Genomic DNA, 27,105 nt, shown 5'->3' with positions numbered 1-27,105 from the left:
ATGACATCAAAAATGTTATTTGAGTAACTATTCATTTTGAACCTGAAAAGTGTACTTATTCACTAACGTTTGATACTGATTTTCATATAATTTACTTGATTTTGTTTTTTAAGAAGAAAGAGAGTGAAAAGAGTAGAATAATTGTTCACTAACCTTTGCACTATAATTCGTGATAACCATCTCAGGAATCTGATTTTCTTTTTCCATTTCAGTCTCTTCTTTCAAGCTTTCCGGTTTTTCTATGTTCTTAGCAAGATTCTCTTCTCCTGTGGCCTTTTTGTCATCCTTGCTAGTACCCAAGGTTGCTTCCAAATCCATGGCTCCATCCAATGGCTTTCCATCTTCAAATTTTGATCTTTCCAGTCCTACATCTGATGAATTTTCAACTGGCAGTGTTTCCGCTTCGCATGCGTCGGTTTGATTCTCTAGTTCTCTATGTTCTTCACCACTAGAGTCATCGGTGACCTCTAGATTAGATTTCTCCGCCAACTGTTCCTCGACTTCATGTCTACTCTCATTTCCTGTATCTTCAGGCTTAGCTTTAGGGACATCTACTAGTGGATTATCTTCAGTTAGAATTGATTTTTCATCCGTTATTTGTGGCACAGGAGTTTCTGAGTGCTCACTGGAACCCTGCTCTTTTTCTGAAGTTTCATCAGTTGTTTTCCTTTCTTCAATGTGTGTGGCCTCATATTCCTTCACTTCATCTCCTAATATTTCTTTCAAGGGAATCTCCTTGGTGGTCATCTCCAATTGATCTTCACTTCCCGCATTTGGAACTTTATCCTGCATTGCATCTTCTTCTTTCTCCATGTCCTTCTCGTGTGTTACGTGAGAGTCCCCTGATTTCACATCAAGTTCAGCACTGCATGCACCACTCTCTTCATGTTCACTTCTTGCTAAGCTGTTCTCTTCGACGACAACAACATTATTTATTTCGTTCTTTCCCTTTTCGACTTCAGCATGAGCTTCAGTTTCCTTTTTTTCTTCTGTTTCTGCTACACATGATGCCGAGGTTTCTTCTTCAATGTCCTTTTTGGACTCCTTGAGCTCAAGCGACAAACTACAGACATGGTCTTCTTTCACTTCTATTGGTGTTGTTTCTTCTTTTGACGCCTGTATAATATCAAACAGACTAGAATCATTATTTGGCTTTGCTGTTTCCTCTATGGGCGCTGTTTCCTAGTTGATTTAGTTACTAGCCTTTAAAACAATTGGATATATATATTGATGGAAGATTGAGTTCAGAAACATTGAATAAGTGGAAAAGTTAAGATGTTAGTGAGTCATACTATCTACTTACCTCTGTTATCGACACCACTGCTGCATTCTTCTCTTCTTCAGCTTTTTCTTTCATCGTATCCGTCATTCGTGATGTCTGATCTTTCTTGTTATCTTCCTCATCTAGAATTTGTTTTTCTGTATTCTCAACGGTGCTGTCTGGTTCCAGACTTTCAGAGACCTGAATAAAAAGTAATATTGGGAGATTGGTGAAACGTGGAGGTTTTCAGCTTCCAACTTGATCTTACGACTTACAAAGAAAAAAAAAAAACTTTATTTTAAGAACTAGGCTCTTCAAAATTTTAGAAGTAACATGAATTTCACCTCTACTTCAGGTGTGGCTTCATTTTCATTTTCTTCTGTAGCTTTCAGTGAGTCATTGATGATAGCACATTCTTCCTTCACGATCAATGTTGGGCCTTCACAAACCTGCATGAAGAATAAGGTGTACTTTAATTAATAATTACAATGATGATCTCTGAAAGAGATTAAAATTGTTTTAAAAAAAGGTTTTAAACTGAGTTAGTATTCATTCATGCCCTAAATTTAGACCTCTTTGGTTTCTTCCTGATTTAAGTTATCTTCTACTTTCTCCATGGCATCCTTTGGTAGTGCACTTCTGTTCTCTGACTCCTGCAGTATACTCTCTTCTTTGTGTTCTAAAGCTTCATTTTCCACTGGTTCAACATCGGAGAACTTGTACTGCTTTTCGTGCTCATTGTCCATTAGTTGTCCACCGAATGAGACAGTAACATGTAAATCATCAGCATTCTCGTTTGAAATCTCAACTTCCACGGTTTCATTACTCTGACTTGCTTTAGTTTGTAGGTGGTCAGTTGGTGAGTCTTCCCTCGTTTGTCCCTCGGATCTCTTGTCATGGTCTTTGACCGATGTTGCTTCTTCAATGCTTGTGTTTGTTTCTGCAGTTTCGGCACAGATGGCAGTATTGACATCCTCAGAAACTGCATCTAAAGGACACACATGGTTCTCCTTTTTGGGTTCATTCTTTTGCTTGAAGCTCTCCTGGATTTCGTCCTTGTGGGAATTTTCCTCTTGATTCTTCTGTACGACACCAATATTTTCTACTTCACTAGTTTTTACTTCAGGCATTGGAACAATGGATTCCTTGTCCTGTCTCATTTCAGACAATCCCTTTGTTATGGCCAGCTCCTTGTCTGTCACCTGTATGACTCTCACATCCACCGCAACGTTTTCTGAGTGCTTGTGTTGATCTTGATCTTCTTCTGAAGTGTCCTCGGCTATTTTCCTATCTTCAATGAGAGTCGTATCATATTTTTCCAAAGGCATAGAAGAATGTTCCTTAACATCATCTCCTAATACCTCTTTCAACAGAATCTCCTTGGAGGTCATTTCCATTTGATTTTCACTTCCTGTGTTTGGAAATTTATCCTGCACTCCATCTTCTTCTCGGGAAATCTCGATGTCCTTCTCACTTGTCACATATGATTCTACTGATTTTACCTCAATTTCTGCACTTTCTAAACCAATCCCTTCATCTTCACCATCAACAACATTATTTATTTCATTCATTTCCTCTTCTTCTGGTTCAGCTTTAGCTTCCTTTAAGTTTGTTTTTACCGTTTCCGCTGCTTGTGATGTGCAGTCCAAATCAGCAGTATTGATTTGTTCGTTTACCCCTGTTTCTTCTTCAGTATCCATTTTGGACTCCTCGAGCTCAAATGAAGAGCTGCAGACAAGTTCTTCTTTGAATTTGATTACAGTTATTTCTTTTTCTGCTGTACCTGAAGCTGCAGTTTCTGGTCCTCTACACACCTGCAGGATATACAAAATTTCAATATAACTCTGACAAAGTTCTGGATGGTTATGGACTTATAAGACAAATTCCAATGGGCCATGGGTCGTCTTTGTGCTAAGTTCATGAACTGAACTTTTTATTCTTTGAAATCCAAGTTATCGTGAGGTTTGCTAGCTAGCATCAGTTGCCTCATGACACCTTTCTTATTAAGGATCTCTATTTTTGGCCTTATCTTTTCTGGTTTTGATCAGAATTCACTCAGCTCTATATTTTTACACTGTGTAATGGATAGCCCATCACTTCTGATTGTACTGTTTTGCATTGTACGCATGTGTTTGCCAATAATAATGGTTGTTTGTTCCAGTTGTAATTTTCTACCTCTTCAATTGTAATCTGATTATTGTTGGTGTCTTCCTCCTCTAGAATTTGTTTTCCATCATTCTCAACTGTGTTGTCCGGTTCTAGCTTTTCAGCGACCTGAATGAAAATATATTCATAGATTGGTTGAACATGGAGGTTTCAGATTTTAGCAAATAGATTGAAATTGAGTTAGTATTCATGATAGGAACTCTTTTGATTACCTCAGCTTCATCCTTGTCCATAGTTTTCATATTTAGATTCTGCTTTTGCACTTCATCATTTTCATCAGTTCGGACATCAGGATCCGATTCAGAGGATATCTCTTCAAGCTGCACAATCTCCACTTCTGTCTCTTGAGCATCACTCTTAATATTTTCTACAGTCGTCTCGGCTGAGCTTATATTTGATGCATTTACAATCTTGTCGGTGTCGTTCAAGCTCGTCTCTGCTGTTACTTCTAGTACAGCTTCAAGACGACTCTCCTCATGACACGGTTTCGAGTCATCAATAATCTCCTCGGTTTTCTCTTCTGCTTCTCGATCTTTGCTACGCAGACTTACAGGATCTCCAGACTCTTCAGCCTGACTCATTTCTTCTAATTCTTTGGTGATGTGGGATGATTCTACATCATTGGTTGAATGTTCTTTGACCTCCAAGTTTTCTGCAACTATCTGCTCTTTGGATTCTGCTTCCATGAAACATTCAGTTGAGACAGAACTGTAGTCTTCCACCTGCGCATAACACAGATAAAATGTTTAACAATATAACATCCAAAAATCTGTTTGAGTATCTATTCATTTTGAAAGTGAAAAGTGTAATTATTCACTAACGTTCGATACCCATTTTCATATCTTCAATTTGTTTTTGTTTTTTAACAAGAAAAAGAGCAGAATAAGTATTCACTAACCTTTGCATTATAAGTCATGATAACCATCTCAGGAATCTGATTTTCTTTTTCTATTTCAGCATCTTCCTTCAAGCTTTCCGGTTTCTCCATGTTCCTTGCTAATTTCTCTTCTTCAGTAGCCTTCTCATCATCCTTGTGAGTACCCAAGGTTGCTTCCAAATCCACAGCTTCATCCAATGGCTTTCCATCTTCAATTTTTGATCTATCCAGTCCTACATCTGATGGATTTTCAACTGGCAGTGCTTTTGCTTCGCAAGCATTGGTTTGACTCTCGAGTTCTCTATGTTCTTCAACAGTAGAGACATCGGTGACCTCTAGATTAGATTCCTTGGCCAACTGTTCCTCGACTACTTGTCCACTTCCGTTTCCCGTATCTTTAGACACAGCTTTAGGGACATCTACTAGCGGATTATCTTCACTTTGTATTAATTTCTCATCCGTTATTTGTGGCATAGGAGTTTCTGAGTGCTCACGCTGATCCTGATCTTTGTCTGAAGTTTCGTCAGTTATTTTCCTTTCTTCAGAGAATGTTGCCTCAGATTCCTTCACTTCATCTCCTAATGTTTCTTTCAAGGGAATCTCCTTGGTGGTCATCTCCAATTGATCTTCGCTTCCTGCATATGGAACTTTATCCTGCACTGTATCTTCTTGTTCGGGAATCTCCATGTCCTTCTCGTGTGTTACGTACGAGTCCCCTGATTTCACATCAATTTCAGCACTGCATACACCACTCTCTTCATGTTCAGTTCTTGCTGAGCAGTTCTCTTTGATGACAACAACATTATAGATTTTGTTCTTTGTCTTTTCTCTTTCAGCTTCAGCTTCAGCTTCAGCATCAGCATCAGCATCAGCTTCATCTTCAGCTTCAGCATCAGCATCAGCTTCAGCTTCAGCTTCCTTTATGTCTGTTTCTTCTGTTTCTGCTGGATATGATGCCGAGATTTCTTCTTTGGTGTCGTTTTTGGACTCCTTGAGCTCAAACTCCGAACTACGAGCCTGGTCTTCTTTCACTTCTATTGGTGTTATTTCTTCTTTTGACTCCTGTACAATATCATACAGACTAGAATCGTTATTTTGCTTTGCTGTTTCCTCTATGGACACTGTTTCCTCAATGATTGTGTGGCTCGTCTGTAAAACATTGAATATATAAGTTGATGGAAGATTGAATTCAGAGACATTGAATAAGTGGAAAAGTTAAGATGTTAGTGATTCATACAATCTACTTACCACTGTTATTGACACCACTGCTGCAGTATTCTCTTCCTTAGCTTTTTCTTTCTTCGTCTCAGTCATTAGTGTTGTCTGATCCTTCTTGTTGTCTTCCTCCTCTAGAAATTGTTTTTCAGCATTCGCTACTGTGTTGTCTGGTTCCAGCTTTTCACAGACCTGAACAAAAATAGTATCAAAAGATTGGTGAAACATGGAGGTTTTCAGCTTTCAACTTGATCTTAAGACTTTCAAAACAAACAAAAAAAATTTCTTAAGAACTAGTCTCTGCAAAATTTTAGAAGTAACATGAATGTCACCTCTACTTCAGGTGATGCTTCATTTTCATTTTCTTCTGTAGCTTTCAGTGAGTCATCAATGATAGTACATTCTTCCTTCACAATCGACATTGGACCTTCATGAACCTGCATGAAGAATAAGGTGTACTGTTATTAATAATTACAATGATAGTATCTGAAAGAGATTAAAATTGTTTTAAAAAAAAAAGTTTTAAACTGAGTTAGTATTCATTCATGCCCTAAATTTACACCTCTTTGGTTTCTTCCTGTTTTAAGTTCTCCATGGCATCCTTTGGTTCATGTTTCTGTGCACTGCAGTTCTCCGACTGCTGCAGTATACTCTCTTCTTTGTGTTCTAAAGCTTCATTTTCCACTGGTCGAACACTGAGGAGCTCATACTGCTTTTCGTGCTCATTGTCCACTAGTTGTCCAACATATGAATTCATAACATGTAAATCATCAGCCTTTTCGTTTGAAATCTCAACTTCCACGGTTTCATTAATGTCACTTGCTTTAGTTTGTAGGTGGTCAGTTGGTGAGTCTTCGCTTGTTTCTCCCTCAGATCTCTCGTCATGGTCTTTGACTGATGTTGCTTCTTCGATGCTTGTGCTTGTTTCTGCAGTTTTGGCACAGATGGCAGTATTGACATTCTCAGACACTGCATCCAAAGGACACGCATGGTTCTCCTCTTCGGGTTCATTCTTTTGCTTGAAGCTCTCCTCCTGGATTTCGTCCTTGTGGGAATTTTCCTCCTGATTCTTCTGTATGAAACTGATATTTTCTACTTCATTAGTTTTTACTTCAGGCATTGGAACAATGGATTCGTCTTCCTTTCTCATTTCGTCTGATTCCTTTGTTATAGCCAGCTCCTCATCTGTCTCCTGTACAACTTTTGCGTCCACCATATTTTCAGGGTGTTTGTATAGAGCTTGATCTTCTTCTGAAGTTTCATCAACTATTTTCTTCTCTTCAATGAGAGCTGCATCATTTTCTTCTGAAGGCATAGTCGAACCTTCCTTAACATCATCTCCTGATACCTCTTTCAATGGAATCTCCTCAATGGTCATTTCCATTTGATTTTCACTTCCTGCATTCGGAATTTTATCCTGCATTGTATCTTCTTCTCGGGGAGTCTCGATGTCCTCACTTGTCACACACAATTCTTCGGATTTTACGTTAATGTCTGCACTTTTTAAACCAATCTCATCATTTTCACCATCAACAATATTATTTATTTCATTCTTTTCCTCTTCTGGTTCAGCTTTAGCTTCTTTTAAGTTTGTTTCTTCCATTTCTGCTGCTTGTGATGTGCAGTCCAACTCAGCATTACTAATATATTCTTTTACTGTGGCGGCTTCTTCAGTATCCATCTTGGACTGCTCGAGCTCAGATGAAGAGCTACAGACAAGTTCTTCTTTGACTTCAATTGGAGTTCTCTCTTCTTTTGCTGTACCTGAAGCTGCAGTTTCTGATCCTTTACACACCTGTGTGGTAAACAAAATTTCAACATAAACATGATAAATTTCTGGACGATCACGGACTATATTATAAAACAAATTCCAACAAGTCATGAGCCATCTTTGTGCTAAGTTCATGAACGGAATTTTTTATTCTTTGAAATCCAAGTTATCTTGAGGTTTGCTAGCCGGCACCAGTTGCCTCATGACACCTCCCTTATTAATGAACTCTGTTTTTGGCCTTTTCTGGTTTTGATCAGATAACCTTTTGATGTGGCATAAGACTTCTGGTTGTGCTATTTTGCATCGTACGCATGTGTTTGCCAATAATGGTTATTTGTTCCATGTCTATTAATGGAAGTAGTTCGGAATTATATTATAAGTTTGAAGTTGAAAGATTAGAGAGTTGTATAATTTTCTTACCTCTTCAATTGGAATCTGATTATTGTAGGTGTCTTCCTTCTCTAGAATTTGTTTTCCATCATTCTCAGCTGTGTTGTCCGGTTCTAGCTTTTCAGTGACCTGAATGGAAATATATTGGAAGATTGGTTAAGCATGGAGGTTTCAGCTTTTAGCAAATAGATTGAAATTGGGTTAGTATTCATGATAGGAACTCTTTTGATTACCTCAGCTTCATCCTTGTCCACAGTTTCCATATTTAGGTTCTGCTTTTGCACTTCATCATTGTCATTAGTTCGGACATCAGGATCCAATTCCAAGGATATCTCTTCAAGCTGCACATTCTCTGCTTCTGTCTCTTGAGCATCACTCTTAATATTTCCTACAGTCGTCTCGGCTGAGCTGATATTTGATGCATTTACAATCTTGTCGGTGTCGTTCAAGCTCGTCTCTGCTGTTACTTCTGTTACAGCTTCAATACAACTCTCCTCATGACACGGTTTCGAGTCATCAATAATCTCCTCGGTTTTCTCTTCTGCTTCTCGATCTTTGCTACACAGACTTACAGGATCTCCGGACTCTTCAGCCTGTCCCATTTCTTCTAATTCTTTGGTGATGTGGGATGCTTCTCCATCATTGGTTGAATGTTCTTTGACCTCCAAGTTTTCTGCAACTATCTGCTCTTTGGAATCGGCTTCCATGAAACATTCAGTTGAGACTGAACTATAGTCTGCCACCTGCGCATAACATAGTTACAATGTTTAACAATATAACATCCAAAATCTGTTTTGAGTATCTATTCATTTTGAAAATGAAAAGTGTAATTATTCAGTAACGCTTGATACCCTTTTTTACATCTTTAATTTGATTTTGTATTTTTAGAAGAAAAAGAGTGAAAAGAGTAGAATATCTATTCACTAACCTTTGCATTATAAGTCAGGGTAACCATCTCAGGAATCTGGTTTTCTTTTTCTTTTTCAGCATCTTCTTTCAAGCTTTCAGTTTTTTCTATGTTCTTAGCTGAATTCTCTTCTTCAGTAGCCTTTTCGCCATCCTTGCAAGTACCCAAGGTTGCTTCCAAATCCATGGTTTCATCCAGCGGCTTTCCATCTTCAAATTTCGACCTTTCTAGTCCTACATCTGATGAATTTTCTGCTGGCAGTGTTTTTGCTTTGCAAGCATCGGTTTGATTCTCTAGTTCTCTATGTTCTTCACCAGTAGAGACATTGGTGACATCTAGATTAGATTCCTCAGCCAACTGTTCCTTGACTTCATGTCTACTCTCGTTTCCTGTATCTTCAGGCTCAGCTTTAGGGACATCTGCTAGCGGATTATCTTCATTTCGAATTAATTTCTCATCCGTTACTTGTGGCACTGGAGTTTCTGAGTGCTCACACAAATCATGATCTTTTTCTGAAGTTTCATCAGTTATTTTCCTTTCTTCAATGAGTGTGGCCTCGTATTCTTTCACTTCATCTCCTAGTATTTCTTTCAAGGGAATCTCCTTGGTGGTCATCTCCAATTGATCTTCATTTTCTTCATTGCGAACTTTATCCTGCATTGCATCTTCTTCTTTGGGAATCTCCATGTCCTTCTCATGTGTTACGTATGAGTCCCCTGATTTCACATCAATTTCAGTACTGCTTACACCAATCTGTTCATGTTCTGTTCTTGCTGAGCTGTTCTCTTCAATGACAACAACATTAAATTTTTGGTTCTTTTCCTTTTCTAGTTCAGAGTCAGCTTCCTTTATATTTGTTTCTTCGGTTTCTGCTGTATATGATGCTGAGTTTTCTTCTTTGGTATCGTTTTTGGACTCCCCAAGCTCAACTGAGGAACTAGGGACATGATCTTCTTTCACTTCTATTGGTGCTATTTCTTCTTTTGACTCCTGTATAATATCAAACAGACTAGAATTATTATTTGGTTTTTCTGTTTCCTCTATGGACACCGATTCCTCGATGATTGAGTTGCTAGTCTTTAAAAAAATTGAATATATATGTTGATGGAAGATTGAGTTCAGAACAGTTGAGCTATTAGTAAGTCATACAATCTACTTACCTCTGTTATCGAAACCACTGCTGCAGTATTCTCTTCTTTAGCTTTTTCATCCATCGTCTCGGCCATTAATGTTGTCTGATCCTTCTTGTTATCTTCCTCCTCTAGAATTTGTTTTTCGGAATTCTCAACTGTGTTGTCTGGTTCCAGCTTTTCACAGACCTGAACAAAAAATAATATCAAAAGTTCGGTGAAACATGGAGGTTTTCAGCTTTCAACTTGATGTTGAAAAAAAATAAAAACTTCATCTTAAGAACTAGGCTCTTCAAAATTTTAGAAGTAACATGAATTTCACCTCTACTTCAGGTGTGGCTTCATTTTCATTTTCTTCTGTAGCTTTCAGTGAGTCATTGATGATAGCACATTCTTCCTTCACAATGAATGTTGAGCCTTCATGAACCTGCATGAAGAACATGGTGTACTTTTTTTAACAATTACAGTGCTAATCTTGGAGAAGTGTTTAAAATTGTTTTAAAAGAAGCTTGAAACTGAGTTAGTATTCATTAGTGCTTTAAATCCAGACCTCTTTGGTTTCTTCCTGATTTAAGTTATCTTCTACGTTCTCCTTGGCATCCTTTGGTAGTGCACTTCTGTTCTCTGACTCCTGCTGTATACTCTCTTCTTTGTGTTCTAAAGCTTCATTTTCCACTGGTTCAACATCGGAGAACTTGTACTGCTTTTCGTGCTCATTGTCCATTAGTTGTCCAACGAATGAGTCAGTAACATGTAAATCATCAGCATTCTCGTTTGAAATCTCAACTTCCACGGTTTCATTACTCTGACTTGCTTTAGTTTGTAGGTGGTCAGTTGGTGAGTCTTCCCTCGTTTGTCCCTCGGATCTCTTGTCATGGTCTTTGACTGGTGTTGCTTCTTCAATGCCTGTGCTTGTTTCTGCAGTTTCGGCACAGATGGCAGTATTGACATCCTCAGAAACTGCATTCCAAGGACATGCACGGTTCTCCTTTTCGGGTTCATTCTTTTGCTTGAAGCTCTCCTCTAGGATTTCGTCCTTCTTGGAATTTCCCTCCTGATTCTTCTGTGCGAGACCAATATTTTCTACTTCACTAATTTCTCCTTCAGGCATTGGAACAATGGATTCTTTGTCCTTTCTCATTTCTTCCGATCCCTTTGTTATAGCGAGCTCCTCGCCTGTCACCTGTACAACTTTCACATCCACCACAACATTTTCTGAGTGCTTTTGTTGAGCTTGATCTTCTTCAGAAGTTTCATCAACTAATTTCCTCACTTCTAAGAGAGTTGCATCGTTTTCTTCTGAATGCATAACAGAATGTTCCTTAACATCATCTCCTAATATATCTTTCAACAGAATCTCGTCGGTTGTCATTTCCATTTGATTTTCACTGCCTGCATTCAGAATTTTATCCTGCATTCTATCTTCTTCTTGGGGAATATCTCTGTCCTTCTCACCTGTCATGCACGATTCTGCTGATTTTGCATCAATGTCAGCACTTCCTAAACCATTCCCATGATCTTCACCATCAACGACATTATTTATTTCATTCTTTTTCTCGTCGTCTTCTGCTTCGGCTTTAGCTTCCTTTAAGTTTGTTTGTAACATTTCCGCTGCTTGTGAAGTGCAGTCCAAATCAGCAGTATCAATATGTTCTTTTACTGCTGTTGCTTCTTCAGTATCCATTTTAGACTCCTTGGGCTCAAACGAAGAGCTGCAGACAAGTTCTTCTTTGACTTCGATTAGAGTTATTTCTTCTTTTGCTGTACCCAAAGCTTCCGTTTCTGATCCTTCACATGCCTTCACGATAAACAAAATTTCAATATAAACATGATAAAGTTCCAGATGGTTACAGACTATTATAAGACAAATTCCAACAGGTCACGGGTCATTTTAGTGCTAAGTTAATGAACTGAATTTTTTATTCTTTGAAATCCCAGTTATCTTGTGGTTTGCTTGCTGGCATCAGTTGCTTCATGACATCTCCTATTGTGGAACTCTGTTTTTGGCCTTCTCTTTTCTGAATTTGATCTGAATTTACTCGGCTCTATTACTTTTACACTGTTTAATGGATAGTCTTTCGATGGGGCATAAGACTTCTGGTTGTGCTGTTTTGCATTGTATGCATGTGTATGCCAAAGATTTTTATTTGTTCCATGTCTATTGATGGAAGTTCGAGTTCAGAAATATATTATAAGTTTGAAGTTTGAAGATTAGAGAGTCATATAATTTTCTTACCTCTTTAAGTGTAATCTGATCATTGTTGGTGTCTTCCTCTAGAATTTGTTTTCCATCATTCTCAACTGTGTTGTCCAGTTCCAGCTTTTCAGTGACCTGATTGAAAACATATTGAGAGATTGGTTAAACATGGAGCTTTCAGATTTTAACAAAAAAATTGAAATTGAGTTAGTATTCATGATCTAGAATCAGACCTCTTTAGTTTCTTCGTGCTTCAAGTTATCTTCTATGTGATCATTTAGCTCTTGCTGTATCCCCTTGTGTTTGTTGTTTAAAGCTTCACTGCACTCTGAGCCATTTCCGGAGTTCAAGTGATATGCCTCTTTTACAAACATTGTGTTTTCATTGCCCATTTCACTTGTTTCAGATTTTAAATCTGTTGCTGCTGTTTCTGTGAATATGTGCTCTGGAATTGTGTAATCACTGCTTTGACTTGCTTTAGAGGCATCTTCACTAACTTTTTCCTTCTCCTTGACTGCAACCATTGCATCATTGAATTGTTCTTTGGGTTGAACATCGGAGAACTCAAACTGCTTTTCATACTCGTTTTCAGCTGATTGTTGAACTGATGAATCAGTAACATGTAAATCATCAGCATTGTCATTTGAAATCTCAAGTTCCATAGTTTTGGTATTCTGGTTTACTTCATTTTTTTGGTGTTTGGTTGATGAGTCTTCCCTCCCTTCTCTCTCGGATCTTTCTTCATGGTTTTCGACTGATGTTTTTTCTCTGATGCTTGTGCTTGTTTCTGTAGTTTCACGAGAGACGGCAGTATTGACATCCTCATGAACTACATTCAGGGGACATGAAGGCATCTCCTTTTCGGGTTCATTTTTCTGCTGGATTGGGATCTCTTCCTCTGGTTTTCCTTCAGGCATCAGAACAGTGGATTCCTCTTCCCTTTTCATTTCATCTAATGCCCCAGTTACTGCCGGCTTTTTGTCTGTGTCTGGTACAACTTCCATGTCCACTGCAATTTTTTCTAAGTGCTTATACGCCCTATCTTTTTCCAAAGTTTCATCTGTTATTTTCCTTTCTTCAGTGGTTTCGTATTCTTCTGAAGGAATGGTAGAATGTTCCTTAACTTCATCTCCTATTACTTCTTTCAAGGGAACATCCTCAGTGGTCATCTCCATTCTATCTTCACTTACTGCATTCGGAATTTTATCCTGCATTCCATCTTCTCCTTGGGGTTTGGGAGCCTCCACGTTCTTCTCGCATGTTACAGAGAAGTCCATTGAATTCACATCAATGTTAGCACCTTCTACACTGACCATGTCATGTTCAGTTGTGGCTAGGCCAATCTCTTTGACCGCAACAACATTCTTTTCCCCATCTGCTTCATCTTCTTTTACTGATGTTTCTTCTTCAGTGTCCATTCTGGATTCCTTGAGCTCAAACGAAGAGCCACGAACAAGGTCCTCTTCGAGGGTTTGTTGTGTTTCTTCTTTTGACTCCTTTTCATCAAATGGACTTGGATCATTATCTCGCTTTGCTCTTTGCTCTATAGAGTCCATTTCCGTGACCTTCGAGTTGGTAGCCTGTATAACAATTGAGCGGGTAAGTTAACAACAAATAATTGTACGAAAGGACAAATTGTTGGACCTAAATTAACTATCATTGTTAGCTGACCTCTTCTGTCAACTTCATTAGGCTGCTTTCAACTTGCTTCATGTTTTCCTCTGCAATTTCATCTGTAATTGACGAATCAGAGATGTCAGGTATTGGATGTTTCTTTGTTTCCGGATTTTCTTTTCCAGTACCTGGAGCCTCCATTTCTGATTCTTCATGGACCTGCATGAAAAAACACAATTTTGATTTAACTACGACAAATTACTAGTAAGGTAACAGACCAGATAATAAACAAGAACAAACTTGAAGTAGGATAAAGCAAAAAAACTGTTTAAATGCAGAGTGTGGTACAAGATGGTCCGGGTCTGCTGTTCTGCATGTTGTGCATGTGTGTGGATAATGATTGTTTTTGCCATGCCTTTCGTGGAAGTTCGAGTTTGGATATACTGAATAAGTGAGAAGTTCAGAGATCAGTATGTCATATAATCTACTTACCTCTTTAACAGACATCGTTTCCCTCCCATCTCCCTCAGATCTGTCTTCATGGTCTTTGACAGATGTTGCCTCTTCGATGCTTGTGCTTGTTTCTGCAGTTTCACCAGAGATGTCAATATTTGCATCTTTGTAAACTGCATTCATAGGATTTGCAGGCTTCTCATTTGGGGTTGAAACATGTTCTGCTTCAGCATATTCTTTAGGCATTGCAATTGCGGATTCCTCATCTATTTCCATTTCATCTGATGCCTCCGTCACGGCCAGCTCCTTGTCTGCTGCCTGTATTGCGTCCACTGCAACCTTTTCAGATTCAGAGTTTGCATCATCCTTACATAATTCATTTGACGTGCTGAAATCTTGGTCAGTTTTCTCATCAATCTCACATTGTCCAGTTTCTTCTCTTGTACACTCTTCAACAATATTCTCCATCCTGATATCAGAGGCTTGAGAATGCAGCTCTTTGGTTTTCTTGATGGAAGAAGTATCGAACAAATTCTCATCTTGGCTGGCATCATTTTCTCCATTGACGCATTTGTTCTCTTCAGGTTCATGTACGCAAGCAACCTCTTCACTTTCAGCTACCATTGAGGGTAAGTTGTTCACTATTGGATTATGAGAATCCATTGAAGCTTGTTTCTCGAGTTCTTCACTGCCATGATCCATGTCACCCTTTTCAATTCCGTCTCGAGTTCGGTCCTCTTCTTCGATACGAACCACTGTTTTTTCTTTGTCCTCTAGTATCTTCTCTTCTTTAAATGGAGTGCCATCCACCTCTGTGTGTTCTAATATTCCACTGGTCTCATTGGCAACCATGGAAATCTCAGGTGATACTAAAAAACTTTCACCCTTAGAGATTCCAGTATTGCCTTCAGTGATGATATGTGCCGTTTCGATCCCCTTATTATCGGCAGCTACTTCCAAGGTCAAGTGCTTGCTCTCTGCTGTTTTCTGCATGAAGAAAACAAAGCTTTTATTTTCATTTACATATGTGGTATTTATTCTCTGGAAGAATAAGCTTCTTTGGTAACATAAAAAAAATGGCATACTTAAATCTATTTCTGGTAATTGTTCCCTGTCCTATGTAATATTAAAGCTAGTTGGCTGTCAGATAACAGTTGGCAATTTTGGACATGAACTATAGACGTGAAAGAATAACGTGAACATTCTCGAGACTCGGTCTATAATGTCTCGAGACACATTGATGAATTTTGTTAATTTGAATTGGATTTGAATCTTTGACTTCGAGTTTGATACTGTATAACACGGGATTTCTGTTATGCATGACCATATCCGTAATTGAAAGTGGTTTGAATTATGTCATGTCCGAGGTGGTTGTGCAAGCATCGTGAACACAATACAAACATTGTCCTCTTTGGGGGTCGACTAACCCCTCAAGGCTTTCATTCAATGGCGTGTCTCCTTGGATTTGAAACCAACACTTCCTACAACACATATAGTAGTCTATCTTGAAAACATAGTACCGTTTGATCTTTGCAAAAAAGACCGCTATATATATGTGTGTTATAGGAGGTCTTAGGTTCAATCCAACTAAGCGCATCTTTAGGTGAGAAAGCTTTTACGAGGGTTAGTGGACGCTCAAAGAAGACAATTGTGCTCTCAATGCCCGTGTAACACAGCCTATGGCTGGTCAAATGGTGATAGGTCGTGACAATTATTTTTTAGAAAAGAGATTTAGCTTGTCTTTAATGTTAGTGTTAGTATCTGGTACGGATATGTGCCCGATACGTGTTCAATTTTCTTTTTCCAAGTTTTCCTTGTATTTCTAAAGAGAACTTGTTGATGCATGAACCCTGCATCAACAGATCTAAAAATATATGCTTACTACCTTCTTTAAGCTGATTGAAAACCGGAGATTATGTGCTTCATCAATCAACTAGAAGGATAGTTATAGAACTTAGAGATCCTCCAGTTTTAAGTGTTTCAACAACACCGAAAAACTCAAAAACAGAAGTGCTATTTAAAGATGAAACCTGACGCATGATCTTTCTGGTTTAATCTGTCATCAAAGACATCTGATCTTTGATGACGTAGAGTGTTCTAAAGTTTGCTTAAAGCACAATACGTGTAAGATGAAAGAACATTACCACTATTGAAATGGGTTCTTGAATGATCACTGCTCCAGTTGCCATTTTTTCCTGCACAAGTTATCGAATTCTAGTTTGAGAGCCTATCATATCAAACATTCATAAACTGTGAATCATGTAAGATGAAAGAACTTTACCACTATGGAAATGGGTTCTTGAATAATCACTGATTCAGTTGCAATTTTTTCCTGCACAAGTGATCGAATTCGAGTTCAAGAACACTGAACAATACTGCCTATCATCCTGAAACATTCATAAACCGTGAATCATATAAGATGAAAGAACTTTACCACTATGGAAACAGGTTCTTGAATGATCGCTGCTTCAGTTGCCATCTACTTTTCCTGCAGATATAATAGAATTCGAGTTTGTGTTCGAGTTCGAGAATACTAAAGAAAACTCCCTATGATCTGAAATATTCATAACCATGAATTGGTTGATGATTGTTATATATATGTGCATAAATATTGATCTGGTAATAAGAGGAGTGTATTGTTGATAGTAAGCTGACAAATGCAACTTGGTATTTGCTGATATAGATGCTGAGTTGGACACATTTGTGGAATTGGCCCTACTGATTGGTCACTCACATGGCAAATAATGTAAAAATATGCTCTTTTGGTTTAAGATCAAATTCTGATTTAATAATTTGAAAATTTGTTGAGATGTTTTCAGTTTCAGACAAAACCCTTTTAACAGTTCCTTTTTTGTAGGCTTATGTTATTAGAGCTGTCTTTGTTGGGGGGTTCTAACACCTTTTTCTTCACAATTAACCTTAAATTTGTGATCTTAAGCTTCACTTTAACTCCATGACCAAAAATAAATTCCTCTTATAGTCTTTCAAAATTTGACCAAAAGTTATAACTCATAATTCGTATATTCATATCATTTTCGTGTATTTTATTATATTATAATCGTGTTTAAAATATTTATATTTGGTTTAATTTGATACTTTTTCTGATGGGGTGCCTGTGCTATTTTTTTTTTTGTCTAAAGTAGTACTTGCATTTGACAAAAATTATACATTTTGGTACTTGAAAGTAACAGTGTTAATGTTTCAGTGTTTAACTTGAGTTTTATAGTTGATTTGTTGAAAATTCATAATTAACTGATAATATTAACAATTAACGTTTATCAAATCAACCTTAAAACCTGAATTAAGTATCAAATACGAGTATCACATTAGTTAAAAATAAACATGTACTAAATTAAAAAATTAAATTTAAATACCAAATTATGTATTAAAACTATATTTATATAAATTATTGAAGCAATCATGTACACTTACATATTCACATTCTTCACATTCCTTCACATTATGTTTTCAATTATTTACATTGTGGTCCTATCATATATGATATTAAGATCACATGGACCATTAATTTTAAGGCTAAAGATTAAACTCGTCAATCTCAAATATCAAATATTTGGCAAAAATTAGCTTAGTTTAAATCATGCTCGATCGGAACTAGCTCCTAACTTTGATAGTATTGTCGATTTTGATTTGAGAAGTTTTATAATTTTATTTTACGGAAAAAATCTCATTATGTATAAGCTCAAATCTCTCTCACTTTCTTTATATATATGATAATAATAAATTTTGAACTCACGTTACAAATGTAAAATTTATGAAATTCGAATCTAAATATTTATGATTCCGAGATTGCAACTTCCTACTACTAAAAAAATCTAAAATTTATTGCCTCTACATGAAGCATTAATATTGATATTAAGGTTCTTCCTAATTTACCTACTTGAAACAATGAAAGATATCAATTTCAGTGGTTACTTTGATTGTAAAAATGGGCATTGAATTAGAGATTTAAAGAAAATTTCAAGATCAAAAGTGGTTGTAAAACTTCATGATTAATTCTTTGAAAATAATTAATGATAATTTTCAAGGGTAAATTTACGTATCTAATAGGGAGAATTTTCTAATTATTTTAAATATAATTGTCTTATATAAAATACCAGTTTAGTGAGGTCGCATCATTTGGTGCCCCATTAATCTGTCTCACTAACTCTTAACTTCCCATAATAATAATTTTTTTGAGAAAAAATTATGGATGCTTTTTACATTTTTGACTATCAGTTTTTAAATAATATAAAAACACGATAAAAGCATCATAGAAGTCTCTATATTAATAGTTAGATTATATTTTATTTTTTTATTTAAAAAATAGGTAAATTAATCTTTGTACGTTAAATTAATGAGTAAATCGGTCATTTTTGTTAAAATTTCATATGTTTTGTATTGTTAAAAATTAGTGTAGCTAACGGAATAACTAGATAATGATACGTGATGTGTGACGTGTACTTTATGCAGACATACAAAGATCAATTTTTAACAGTAGAAATGGATAAAATTTTTAACAGAATGTTGATTTGCTCTTTAGTCTAACATATATGAACTAATTTACTTATTTTTTAGTAGAACGGTAAAATATAATCTGACTCTTAGTATAAAGGTCCTTCATGGTACTTTTACTAATTTAATGTATTGATTTATATATGACTCATGTATAAAATACAAATTATACATATATGTAGAGCTTTAAATAAAATATTTTTGTTGATTGAGTTTTAACTTAGTTGGCATTAGTATTGTTGTCAGTAAAAAAGGACATGGGTTCGAGTACGTTGAAGCGCATTATTCTCTTGTTTAAGAGTTGGAAAGGGATTATGGGTAGTTATTTTCTAGACAATATATCTAACAATAAAGATTAAGAATGGTGATGCTATATTTATATAAAAGAAATAAATAAAAAGTGAATATTTATAATTTTTGTTGAATTTAAATCTAAACTCAAATTTAATAATTACGCTTAAAATTAAATGTGAAATATTTTTTATTAAGTGAATGATTTAAATAAATCGATTTTTATTTGGAATTAAATCTTAAATTTTTTTTAAAAAAAATGAGGATAAATTAGAAGGTTGAGTTTAACAATTAAATACGTAAGAGGAATTGAGTTGAAATTGAAATGGGTGTGAAAATAACAGTGAAAGCGACAACTTGGTTAGTTCCATGCCTCAATAATTATTGTTTTGGTACTTCTTTTCTTTGAAATTTGTAATTTTAGGTCCGACACTTATTTGTTAGAAATATAAATAATGTACTAAATTAATTTAATATATTAAATGCATATATGATATTTATGTTTAATATTTTTAACATTGATTGTGTTGAATTTGTAATTAAAAATAATTTAAATATCAAAATATAAATAAAAATCCATTAGTTCGTTGTATGAAAGATTATACAATTTGGAGATAAAACTAATAAACACCCGTTGAACGTGGTGAATGACAAGTTTTATCAATATAATAAAAGCTTCAGCCTCAACATAATAAAACATTATGACATGTTGACAATTGGCTTTGTCAAATCTCAAGTATATGGAGTGATTGCAAACACTTAATATAATAAAGAAATTAATTTCAGATGGTCCAAAGCAACGGGCAAAAAAAGGAAAAGGAACCGAGTATCCAAAAACCTAGAGGATGACAACAAAATCATACTTAAAATCACTTGCGAAAGCAAAATTATATGTATAAACAAAACTAAAAAAAGTGTTATATGAGCAAATAAAAACTTCTAAAAGTAAAAACTTATTAAACAACGGAAAACAAAAAAAAATATATAAAACTTAAGACAACACACGTCCAAATCGACGCGTCAAAACAGAAACCAATTAAAAAGCTGACGAAGAGCTACCCACTTTTTAAGAGAAAAGTGCTGGTGGACGACGGAGTTTTAACGACGACAAACACTGTTAACTGCCCATCACTACTTGTGAAAACTGGAAGAATACTTATAAAATAAATTTGCAAATTGAAAAGCGAGAAACATATTAAAGGAATGAAGAGAAAAAAAAAAAAGAAGGCTGATAAGAGAGAAAAAAAGGAACAAAAATTAATCTGAAAATTGGCACTGCCATAGGAAAAAACGAAAAAGAAGAAACAAACTACTTGCAAAAATAAAAATAAAAACTTTTAAGATTTCAAATAATTGAGTTTAATTCAAATAAAGAACATAATTAAATTGATCTGTTTATACAATTCAAATTTAATCTTTCAGTTAATTAAGGTTCTTAATTAAATAAAATAATATCAGTCCCTCCCTAATTATCAAATATTTAATTTAAGCTTAAAATTTTAAAATTCTATTTTAATCCTTCCAATGCCAAATTCTTGATTCAAATTAGGCTTTTCAAGTTTTGATGAAATAATAAAATAAAAACCAAAAATTTTTATTTATGTTCTTTAAAATTTCATTTTCTATCAGCCATCATTTATGTTATAAAGTGTTAAATCGAAAGAAGAAGGTGAAGCAAACCGACCAAACAAAAATAAATTGTCTTGGTCCGCCGCCCTCTACGTGGATATACAAAGATTCCACCAACTTGTCTTTTGCCTTTTGAACTACTATATTATACAATATTCCTATGTTTATTCATTATCCATCTGAATTTCTTAATTTCATGAATCCATTTTATTTGAATTTTTAATTTATTTATATTTTATATTTTTAATTACACACTTTTTCAAAAAAATATTTATTTTAATGCAAGTTATTGATAGCCTGGCTTACTTATTTAATTAGATTTAATTAAATAAAGTCGATTCAATTTATGAATAGATCCAATTTTAATTTATTTATGTAATAAATTAAAATATATAAATTATTTTAAAAATATTTATCACTTTCTTAAAAATTTTAAAAATAATAATTGAATTTTTTAAGCCAATTCAACCTTTCTGATTTAGATTAAAAACAAGAAATAGTTGAGTCTGCTTTTGACTTCATTTATTGGAAAGGTGATAACACCATTAACCAATAATTTAAGGACCAACATGTACACAATTTTGATTGTGCAAGAAATTTCAAAATTTTAGCAAATTACAAATTTTGCTCTAATTTACTTTTCTAAATTTTGGCTCTCAATTTTTATATAAAAATAATTTTAAGTGATAATATGATACGATATTAAAGTATCATATTATTGAAAATGTTATTAAATTTAAGAACTAATTTAAATTAAAAAAATTTAAGTATTAAATTAAGAAAATACTAAATTTAAAGATTACATATTGAATTATTTATCAAATAGTAATTGAATGAAAGTATTAAATCCAGCAGTTCCATTAAGAAAGATGAGCAAAGCATGAGGTTGGTTGGGCATAAAAGAGACAGTGAAAAAATTGAATAAAAATAGAGGCCCCCACCCCTACTGTGACTGTCCCTTTCATTTGGTCATAGTCGGTCAATCAAGGGAATGAATATTGATAATTATAGATAATGGACGGTTCTTTATTGCCTTCATTTCCATGTCATTGCCAATTATTATTATTTGTAACCACTTTGTTAAAGTTTGGAAGTCTGAGATAGAATCATAAATTTGAAGAGAGGAGATATATAATTTTCATCAACATATTAATTTATATTTTTGTAAATTTTTAAAGGATTAAAATGTATATTTAACATTTTTAAGGGTCAATGTCACTATTTATCTTTTTATCTATGCTTCGCATGTAGAGTAAAATCTTTCGTAACTCTACTACTAAGTCTTTATAGTAACTAAGTTACATCCTAGTAAGGCACTTTATGATCTTATTAGGATATTTGCTTAATGGTATCCACATTAAGTTTTCCATATATGTAAGTCATTTCTGTTACCAGGAGATGCTAAGAAATTACTTTTACACTAATTTTCTGTTAAATCCTTTTCAGAACCATCAAATTTTTCAAATAGGTGTAAACTCAATATAATTTTAGGAAAAGAGGATAGTGGGCAGCCTAAAGATGTGCAGGTGAAGCCATGTCAGCTCACATATATATTATTACGATTAATGTTTTCTATTGGAAGGGGTGCATGGTTAATGTTAGGTAGCCATGCCGTCCATTTGGCACCGGCCCACCACCGCCAATGTTGGGGCCAAGCCAATCCAACGTCGTCATTTTCTTTTTGAGCATGATTCATTCCATACCACAAACAAGAAATAGGTGACAACTACCGACGTTTATTTTAAATTTTGGCTGGGGTTTCTCCTAAACATCACAGTAGGTGGAATATTAGATTGTGAAGGGAAGAGATGGGTAATATATGGTATTGTCCTAACAACTTCATTTTATCTATTTTATTAATTTTAGTACGTTAGATTAAAGAATAAATCAATCTTTCTATTAAAATATTTATCTTTTTTACCATTAAAAACAAGTCCTTATATTGGGGGTGTTCTTAGAGGTTCAAATGCAAAGTGGTTATGGGGCTATGCGATGAGTTTCGGTAACAAGTCAGTCTTTAAAGTTGAAACAAGAGCGATGTTGGAAAGATTATTCTTAGCTTGAGATAAAGGGTTTCAAAAAGTTGAAATTGAGTGTGATAATGCTTTATTGGTTGAATTACTTTTGTCTAGTGAAGGAGCTGGTAGTAATTTAGTGGAATTGCGGCTGTTACATCAAGTTTTACGTTGAAAATGGGAGATTCGTATCCGATATATTTTGAGAACTCTTAATGGTGTTGCTGATCACATGACTAAGGCTTCGTTTGGATGGGCGATTGACTGTGGTGCGGTGCGTTTAACTTACTTTTTGTCTCACACTACAGTATCGCTACAGTATCTAATCTCACCGCCACCGCTGTTTTTACACTAACCGCAGCTAAACGCACCGCCAATCCAAACTCACCCTAAATGTGCTGATACAGATAGCTCTTTGATACTTTTTTTTAAATCCCCACCTGCTTCGGTCATGTACTTGTTGGGTAGAGATTGCAAAATGTCTATTTACTATTGATTATAGTTTTATCTAATGTAATCGCTTAATGCTATCCTTTTCTACAAAAAAAAAAACAAAAACAAGTCTTTATATGTTAGCATAAGGTACAAATGACATGCTACATATCATTATTTGATTATTTTGTCAATTATGTTAGTTTTTAATAGTAGAAATGAATGAAATGTTTAACAGAAAAGTGCTATTTGATTTAATGTATAGAGATTTAATTTACCCATTTTTTATGTAAAAAAAATAAAATGTAATCTAACATCTAATACAATAATTTCTATAGGTTTTACACTTTTTTATTCCACCTGATTTGGAAACATTGCTAAAGTGACCAAATTGAGTTTGAAATTTGTTTTTTTTAGGGTACCAAAAGAAAAAGAGAGTAGAATAATCCTTTTTAGAGTATACGTTTGAGTTTTTATATGAGGAAACTGTCCAAAAAGAACTATCAACTTTACAATACTACCTGATATCCCCGAGCAAATTAATTTCATATAAACTATTTTTGTAAGTAGTTGGTCAAGCTAAAAAAACCAACCATCACATTTCCCTCTATGCTAATACGTGTATATTTTATATCTTCAATCACCTTAATTAAGCTATTAATTTTATCAAGAGTTATCGTTCAGTACTATGATTTTAAATCAAAATAAAAGTATCATTAAATTACTTAAACAATATTCGATTCGATAATTAATTCTTTCGTTCCATTAAAAAAAATAACACAAACAAATTTTTAGACCAGAAAAAACCCACACCAGAAATGGAAAATGAGCTTACAATCAAATAGTGCATGGTTCAAATCATCAACTTCTTGTTTGCACCATTGACACAAACATTGCTAATCAGATAAAAGGATTTTTTTAATCAAGAATTGTTTGGTTATCATAGGGGCTTCGGTTATTAAATAAAGTATAAATCAAATATATGTAGATACTTTCAAGAGAGTTATTTTCTCTAAAATATTTGCATTAATTTGAAAAATTAATTTTATGATCTCAAAATATTAATGGATTCAAATGTATTTCCACATTTTAATATCGAGTTTTTACGGTTATAACAAAACCACCACATTTGTTGTTTCTATGAAACTTATTGGATTGATTGGGAGTAAATGTCGAACTGATAATGGTATGCTCCTTCTGCCATCCCCAAAATTTTCACATATTTGGAGGATCACTATGTTAATATCCACATTTAATACGAGCTTCATAGAATCTGAACATGATAGTTAGTTGGTAAGAAATGCTCAAACTTTTCCAGTGTTGACATTTCCAAGCTATCAATAATATGATACATTTCTTGATGTAAACATGCCAATGGCTGAATTTAACCTTATATCCCTCCATGAATAAGACATGAGAACGCTTCAACAAACTAATTTAAAATATTAGCAGGAAGTGACTACTTTATTATTACAAAAGCAGCTCCTTTTATTACAGATAAGATACCCAAATCAAATTTCTATTCGTGAACAACCAGAAAACAAGTGAAGCTATTTGGCTGCTTTCTATCATTAAGACAACATCTTTCACTTAAGTGTAATTGCCGATTGAGTCTTAATTTAGTTGACATTAGTATTGTTGGTAGTGTAAAGACATAAATTCGAGAGTGTTAAAAAAAAAAATTTGGGTGTAAATGTCAGATATGAATATATATGCGAAAAAAATTTTGTTCATTTTTTTGGTTAAAATATGCTCCAAGTCCCTATACTTTTCATACTTGAAATTTAATTCATCTACTTTTATTTCAAGGAATTTAATCATTTTACTTTTCAGATTTCTAAATTCAAGTTCATTACAAAGTTAATCTTTTTTATATGGCTACTAAGTGAATTTCTTTTTTATTTCAAAATGATACACCAATGAATTTAACAGAAGAAATTTAACAGTGTTGACAATTGGACTTGAATTTTGAAATCTAAGAAGTATAGGGACTAAATTCTTAAAAGTAAAAGTAGAGGGACTAAATTCCATATGTGTAAAGAGTAAATGGACTTGGAGTACATTTTAAACTTTTTAAAAAAAAACAATTTCTAGATCCTTGGAGGGTCATATCTTCTTATACACGTCCAAAACTATGTCAAATACAAACAGTTGAAGAAAAATAAAGAGCCGGAACAAAAATAGGCAAATACCTTGACCCTTGAGCACAAATATATTATAAACTGGATAGCAGATTCAAAAGAATGTAAACATTCATACTCAATTCACTCATAAACTTGTTTAAGTACCATGAATATGAAAATGAATTACAGCATGAACTCTAGACTTAGCTCGGTTTATATCTAGAGTTCGAATTCTAACATCTGCAATCCCTTCTTCTATTAGATTGCAGTTATTACAACAACAAACAGGTTTAGCATATGTTTATTCAGAGAGCAATGCAACTCTTCTCAATTCCAGAACATGAAGCAATGAAATATTTACAGCAAACAAGCAAGATTTTTGGTGTGTGTGTATGCATACATACATACATACATACATACATACATACATACATACATACATACATACATAAATTTATATACATATATATACATACAGAGAGAGAGAGAGAGAGAGAGAGAGAGAGAGAATATGTACTACAATCAATCAATTCATCAACCAGAAGTTACCTCTATAACTTTATGTAATGCCCATGTTCTTGCAATGTTAGAAACCTTGTTCTCCTCAACCACCATTTGTCTCATTTGTGAACAGTTCAAAACAAGGAACTCAACAGCCTCAGCTTCAATCCCAGGACAATTCATGATATCAACACTTTGTAAACACTTGATGTTCTTAGACATAGAAAACAATGTCACACCAGTTATCTTCCTACATCCTCTTAACTTCAAATCTGTCAGATTATTACATGAAATTAGCATTGAAGTGAGCTCTTTATCAACCAAGAACTCATTATAAGACAAGTCTAATTTCCTCAAGATCCTTAAATTTTGTCCCAAGGTGGCTAACAATCCTATCTCTCTTTCAACAACATCACAGTTTATCAATGCTAGTTCTTCAAGACTGCTATACAAGGCAGTCCCAAGTGTATTTAGACCTTCACCTGTAACAAGACAACAACTTTGAAGCTTAAGTGTTGAGAGATGTCTTAAATTCATCGCAACAGCTGAGAGATGAGTGTTGTTGAGGTCTAATGGTAATCTAAGGTCAAGTTTCTGCAAATTACACCTGCAAGTGTTTATGAATTCAAGTAAACCTTCTTTGCTTCCTCCATCATAAACCAATAGAGAATTCAATGAACCACAATTTTCAGCCAATTTTAATAAAACCCCATCAACAATACTCCTACATTTCCTCAAGTCAACTTCTTGAAGACCTTTAACACACAAGATAAATGATGAAAATGATTCACCATCACCAACACTTGCACAGTTCTTTAGCTGTAATTTCTTGAGCCTTTTACAGTTCCTCCATAGCCAACCAATACCCTCATCACCTGCTTGAATCCCAGATAAAAACAGGGTTTCTAAACCGAATTCTGCATCCAATTCCTCATTTAAAAGCGACCCAAATTTATTAACTCCATTGGGGCATATATACAAACACAACTCCTTCAAACAGGGAAATGACACAACCCAGCTGATACAAAGAGGTTTAGATAAAGAAATAGTGATACAAGAAAGTTGGGAACAAGATCTTGATAGAGAAAATAAAGAAGAAACAGAAACTGGACCAACTAAGAACCTGAGATGATTAAGATTAGAACAAGAAGAAGAAACTATGAAAAAAAGGTGATCAGTAAAAGCAGTAGCAGTGCTTGAATTGGCGTTAGTGATTGAATCAGATAATACAAGAGAAAGAGAAGAAAGTGAAGGATAATAAGAAAGAAGAGAAGATAAAGAAACAAGCATTGAATTGTGAGGAAGAAACCTGAGAGAAAGTGAAGTTTTTGAGCTTCTATAAAGGTTAAGCCAACGCTTTGAAACTAAAGACACTGATAAAGCAGCCGATGGTGTTGATGGCAGCCTTTTGAATATTTCTTGTAATAATTCATCACATAACATGGTATCCATTACTGCAAATTACTCAAAGTTTTCTGGGATTTTTGAATTGAAACACCCACAGCAAGACTTTGAGTGTTTGACAACTGGTTTTCTGGGTATCATCAAAAAGGTTGAATTTTGATGATCAGGTGAGAGAGGAATTTGGGTTAGATTTGAAGTGTGAGTTGAGAATTTGAAT

The 27,105-nt window shown here is 34.6% G+C and overlaps 2 protein-coding genes across 7 annotated transcripts in view; both read right to left on the bottom strand.

Moving 5' to 3' along the window:
- The window catches only part of LOC108481178 (uncharacterized), a 29,788-nt gene extending 13,030 nt beyond the window's left edge, over positions 1-16,758 (bottom strand). For 4 of the 5 annotated variants that reach the window (XM_017784352.2, XM_053030408.1, XM_053030409.1 and 1 more), the window contains exons 1-23: positions 16,416-16,758; positions 16,263-16,313; positions 16,126-16,176; positions 14,021-14,968; positions 13,586-13,747; positions 12,148-13,494; positions 11,954-12,049; positions 10,268-11,515; positions 10,040-10,144; positions 9,748-9,906; positions 8,609-9,577; positions 7,914-8,423; positions 7,711-7,809; positions 6,082-7,314; positions 5,852-5,956; positions 5,553-5,711; positions 4,326-5,453; positions 3,640-4,149; positions 3,437-3,535; positions 1,834-3,075; positions 1,606-1,710; positions 1,304-1,462; positions 154-1,116 (exon numbers count right to left, since the gene is read on the bottom strand). In XM_017784352.2, coding sequence (XP_017639841.2) covers positions 154-1,116; positions 1,304-1,462; positions 1,606-1,710; positions 1,834-3,075; positions 3,437-3,535; positions 3,640-4,149; positions 4,326-5,453; positions 5,553-5,711; positions 5,852-5,956; positions 6,082-7,314; positions 7,711-7,809; positions 7,914-8,423; positions 8,609-9,577; positions 9,748-9,906; positions 10,040-10,144; positions 10,268-11,515; positions 11,954-12,049; positions 12,148-13,494; positions 13,586-13,747; positions 14,021-14,968; positions 16,126-16,176; positions 16,263-16,313; positions 16,416-16,460 — 11,493 coding nt within the window. In that variant the 5' untranslated portion in view covers positions 16,461-16,758. The remainder of the gene's footprint in view (positions 1-153; positions 1,117-1,303; positions 1,463-1,605; positions 1,711-1,833; positions 3,076-3,436; positions 3,536-3,639; positions 4,150-4,325; positions 5,454-5,552; positions 5,712-5,851; positions 5,957-6,081; positions 7,315-7,710; positions 7,810-7,913; positions 8,424-8,608; positions 9,578-9,747; positions 9,907-10,039; positions 10,145-10,267; positions 11,516-11,953; positions 12,050-12,147; positions 13,495-13,585; positions 13,748-14,020; positions 14,969-16,125; positions 16,177-16,262; positions 16,314-16,415) is intronic. The other variant, XM_053030410.1, reaches the window with a different exon arrangement.
- Positions 16,759-25,094: 8,336 nt separating this feature from the next.
- On the bottom strand, positions 25,095-27,105 carry LOC108468789 (F-box/LRR-repeat protein 3-like). Of its 2 annotated transcripts, XM_053030906.1 has the most exons (2): positions 25,967-27,105; positions 25,095-25,756 (listed from the first exon to the last, which is right to left on the bottom strand). In XM_053030906.1, the coding sequence occupies exons 1-2, from the start codon at positions 26,934-26,936 to the stop codon at positions 25,518-25,520; spliced, it is 1,209 nt and encodes a 402-aa protein (XP_052886866.1). In that variant the 5' UTR covers positions 26,937-27,105; the 3' UTR covers positions 25,095-25,517. The 2 variants fall into 2 exon arrangements, with proteins under 2 accessions (XP_052886866.1, XP_017625138.1); XM_017769649.2 differs by having other exon boundaries at positions 25,095-27,105.

The sequence above is a fragment of the Gossypium arboreum genome, chromosome 7 (assembly GCF_025698485.1).
Source record: "Gossypium arboreum isolate Shixiya-1 chromosome 7, ASM2569848v2, whole genome shotgun sequence".
Taxonomy (NCBI): Eukaryota; Viridiplantae; Streptophyta; class Magnoliopsida; order Malvales; family Malvaceae; genus Gossypium; species Gossypium arboreum.
Note: the sequence above shows the minus strand (reverse complement) of the source record. Positions and strands in the feature narration are given on the sequence as shown.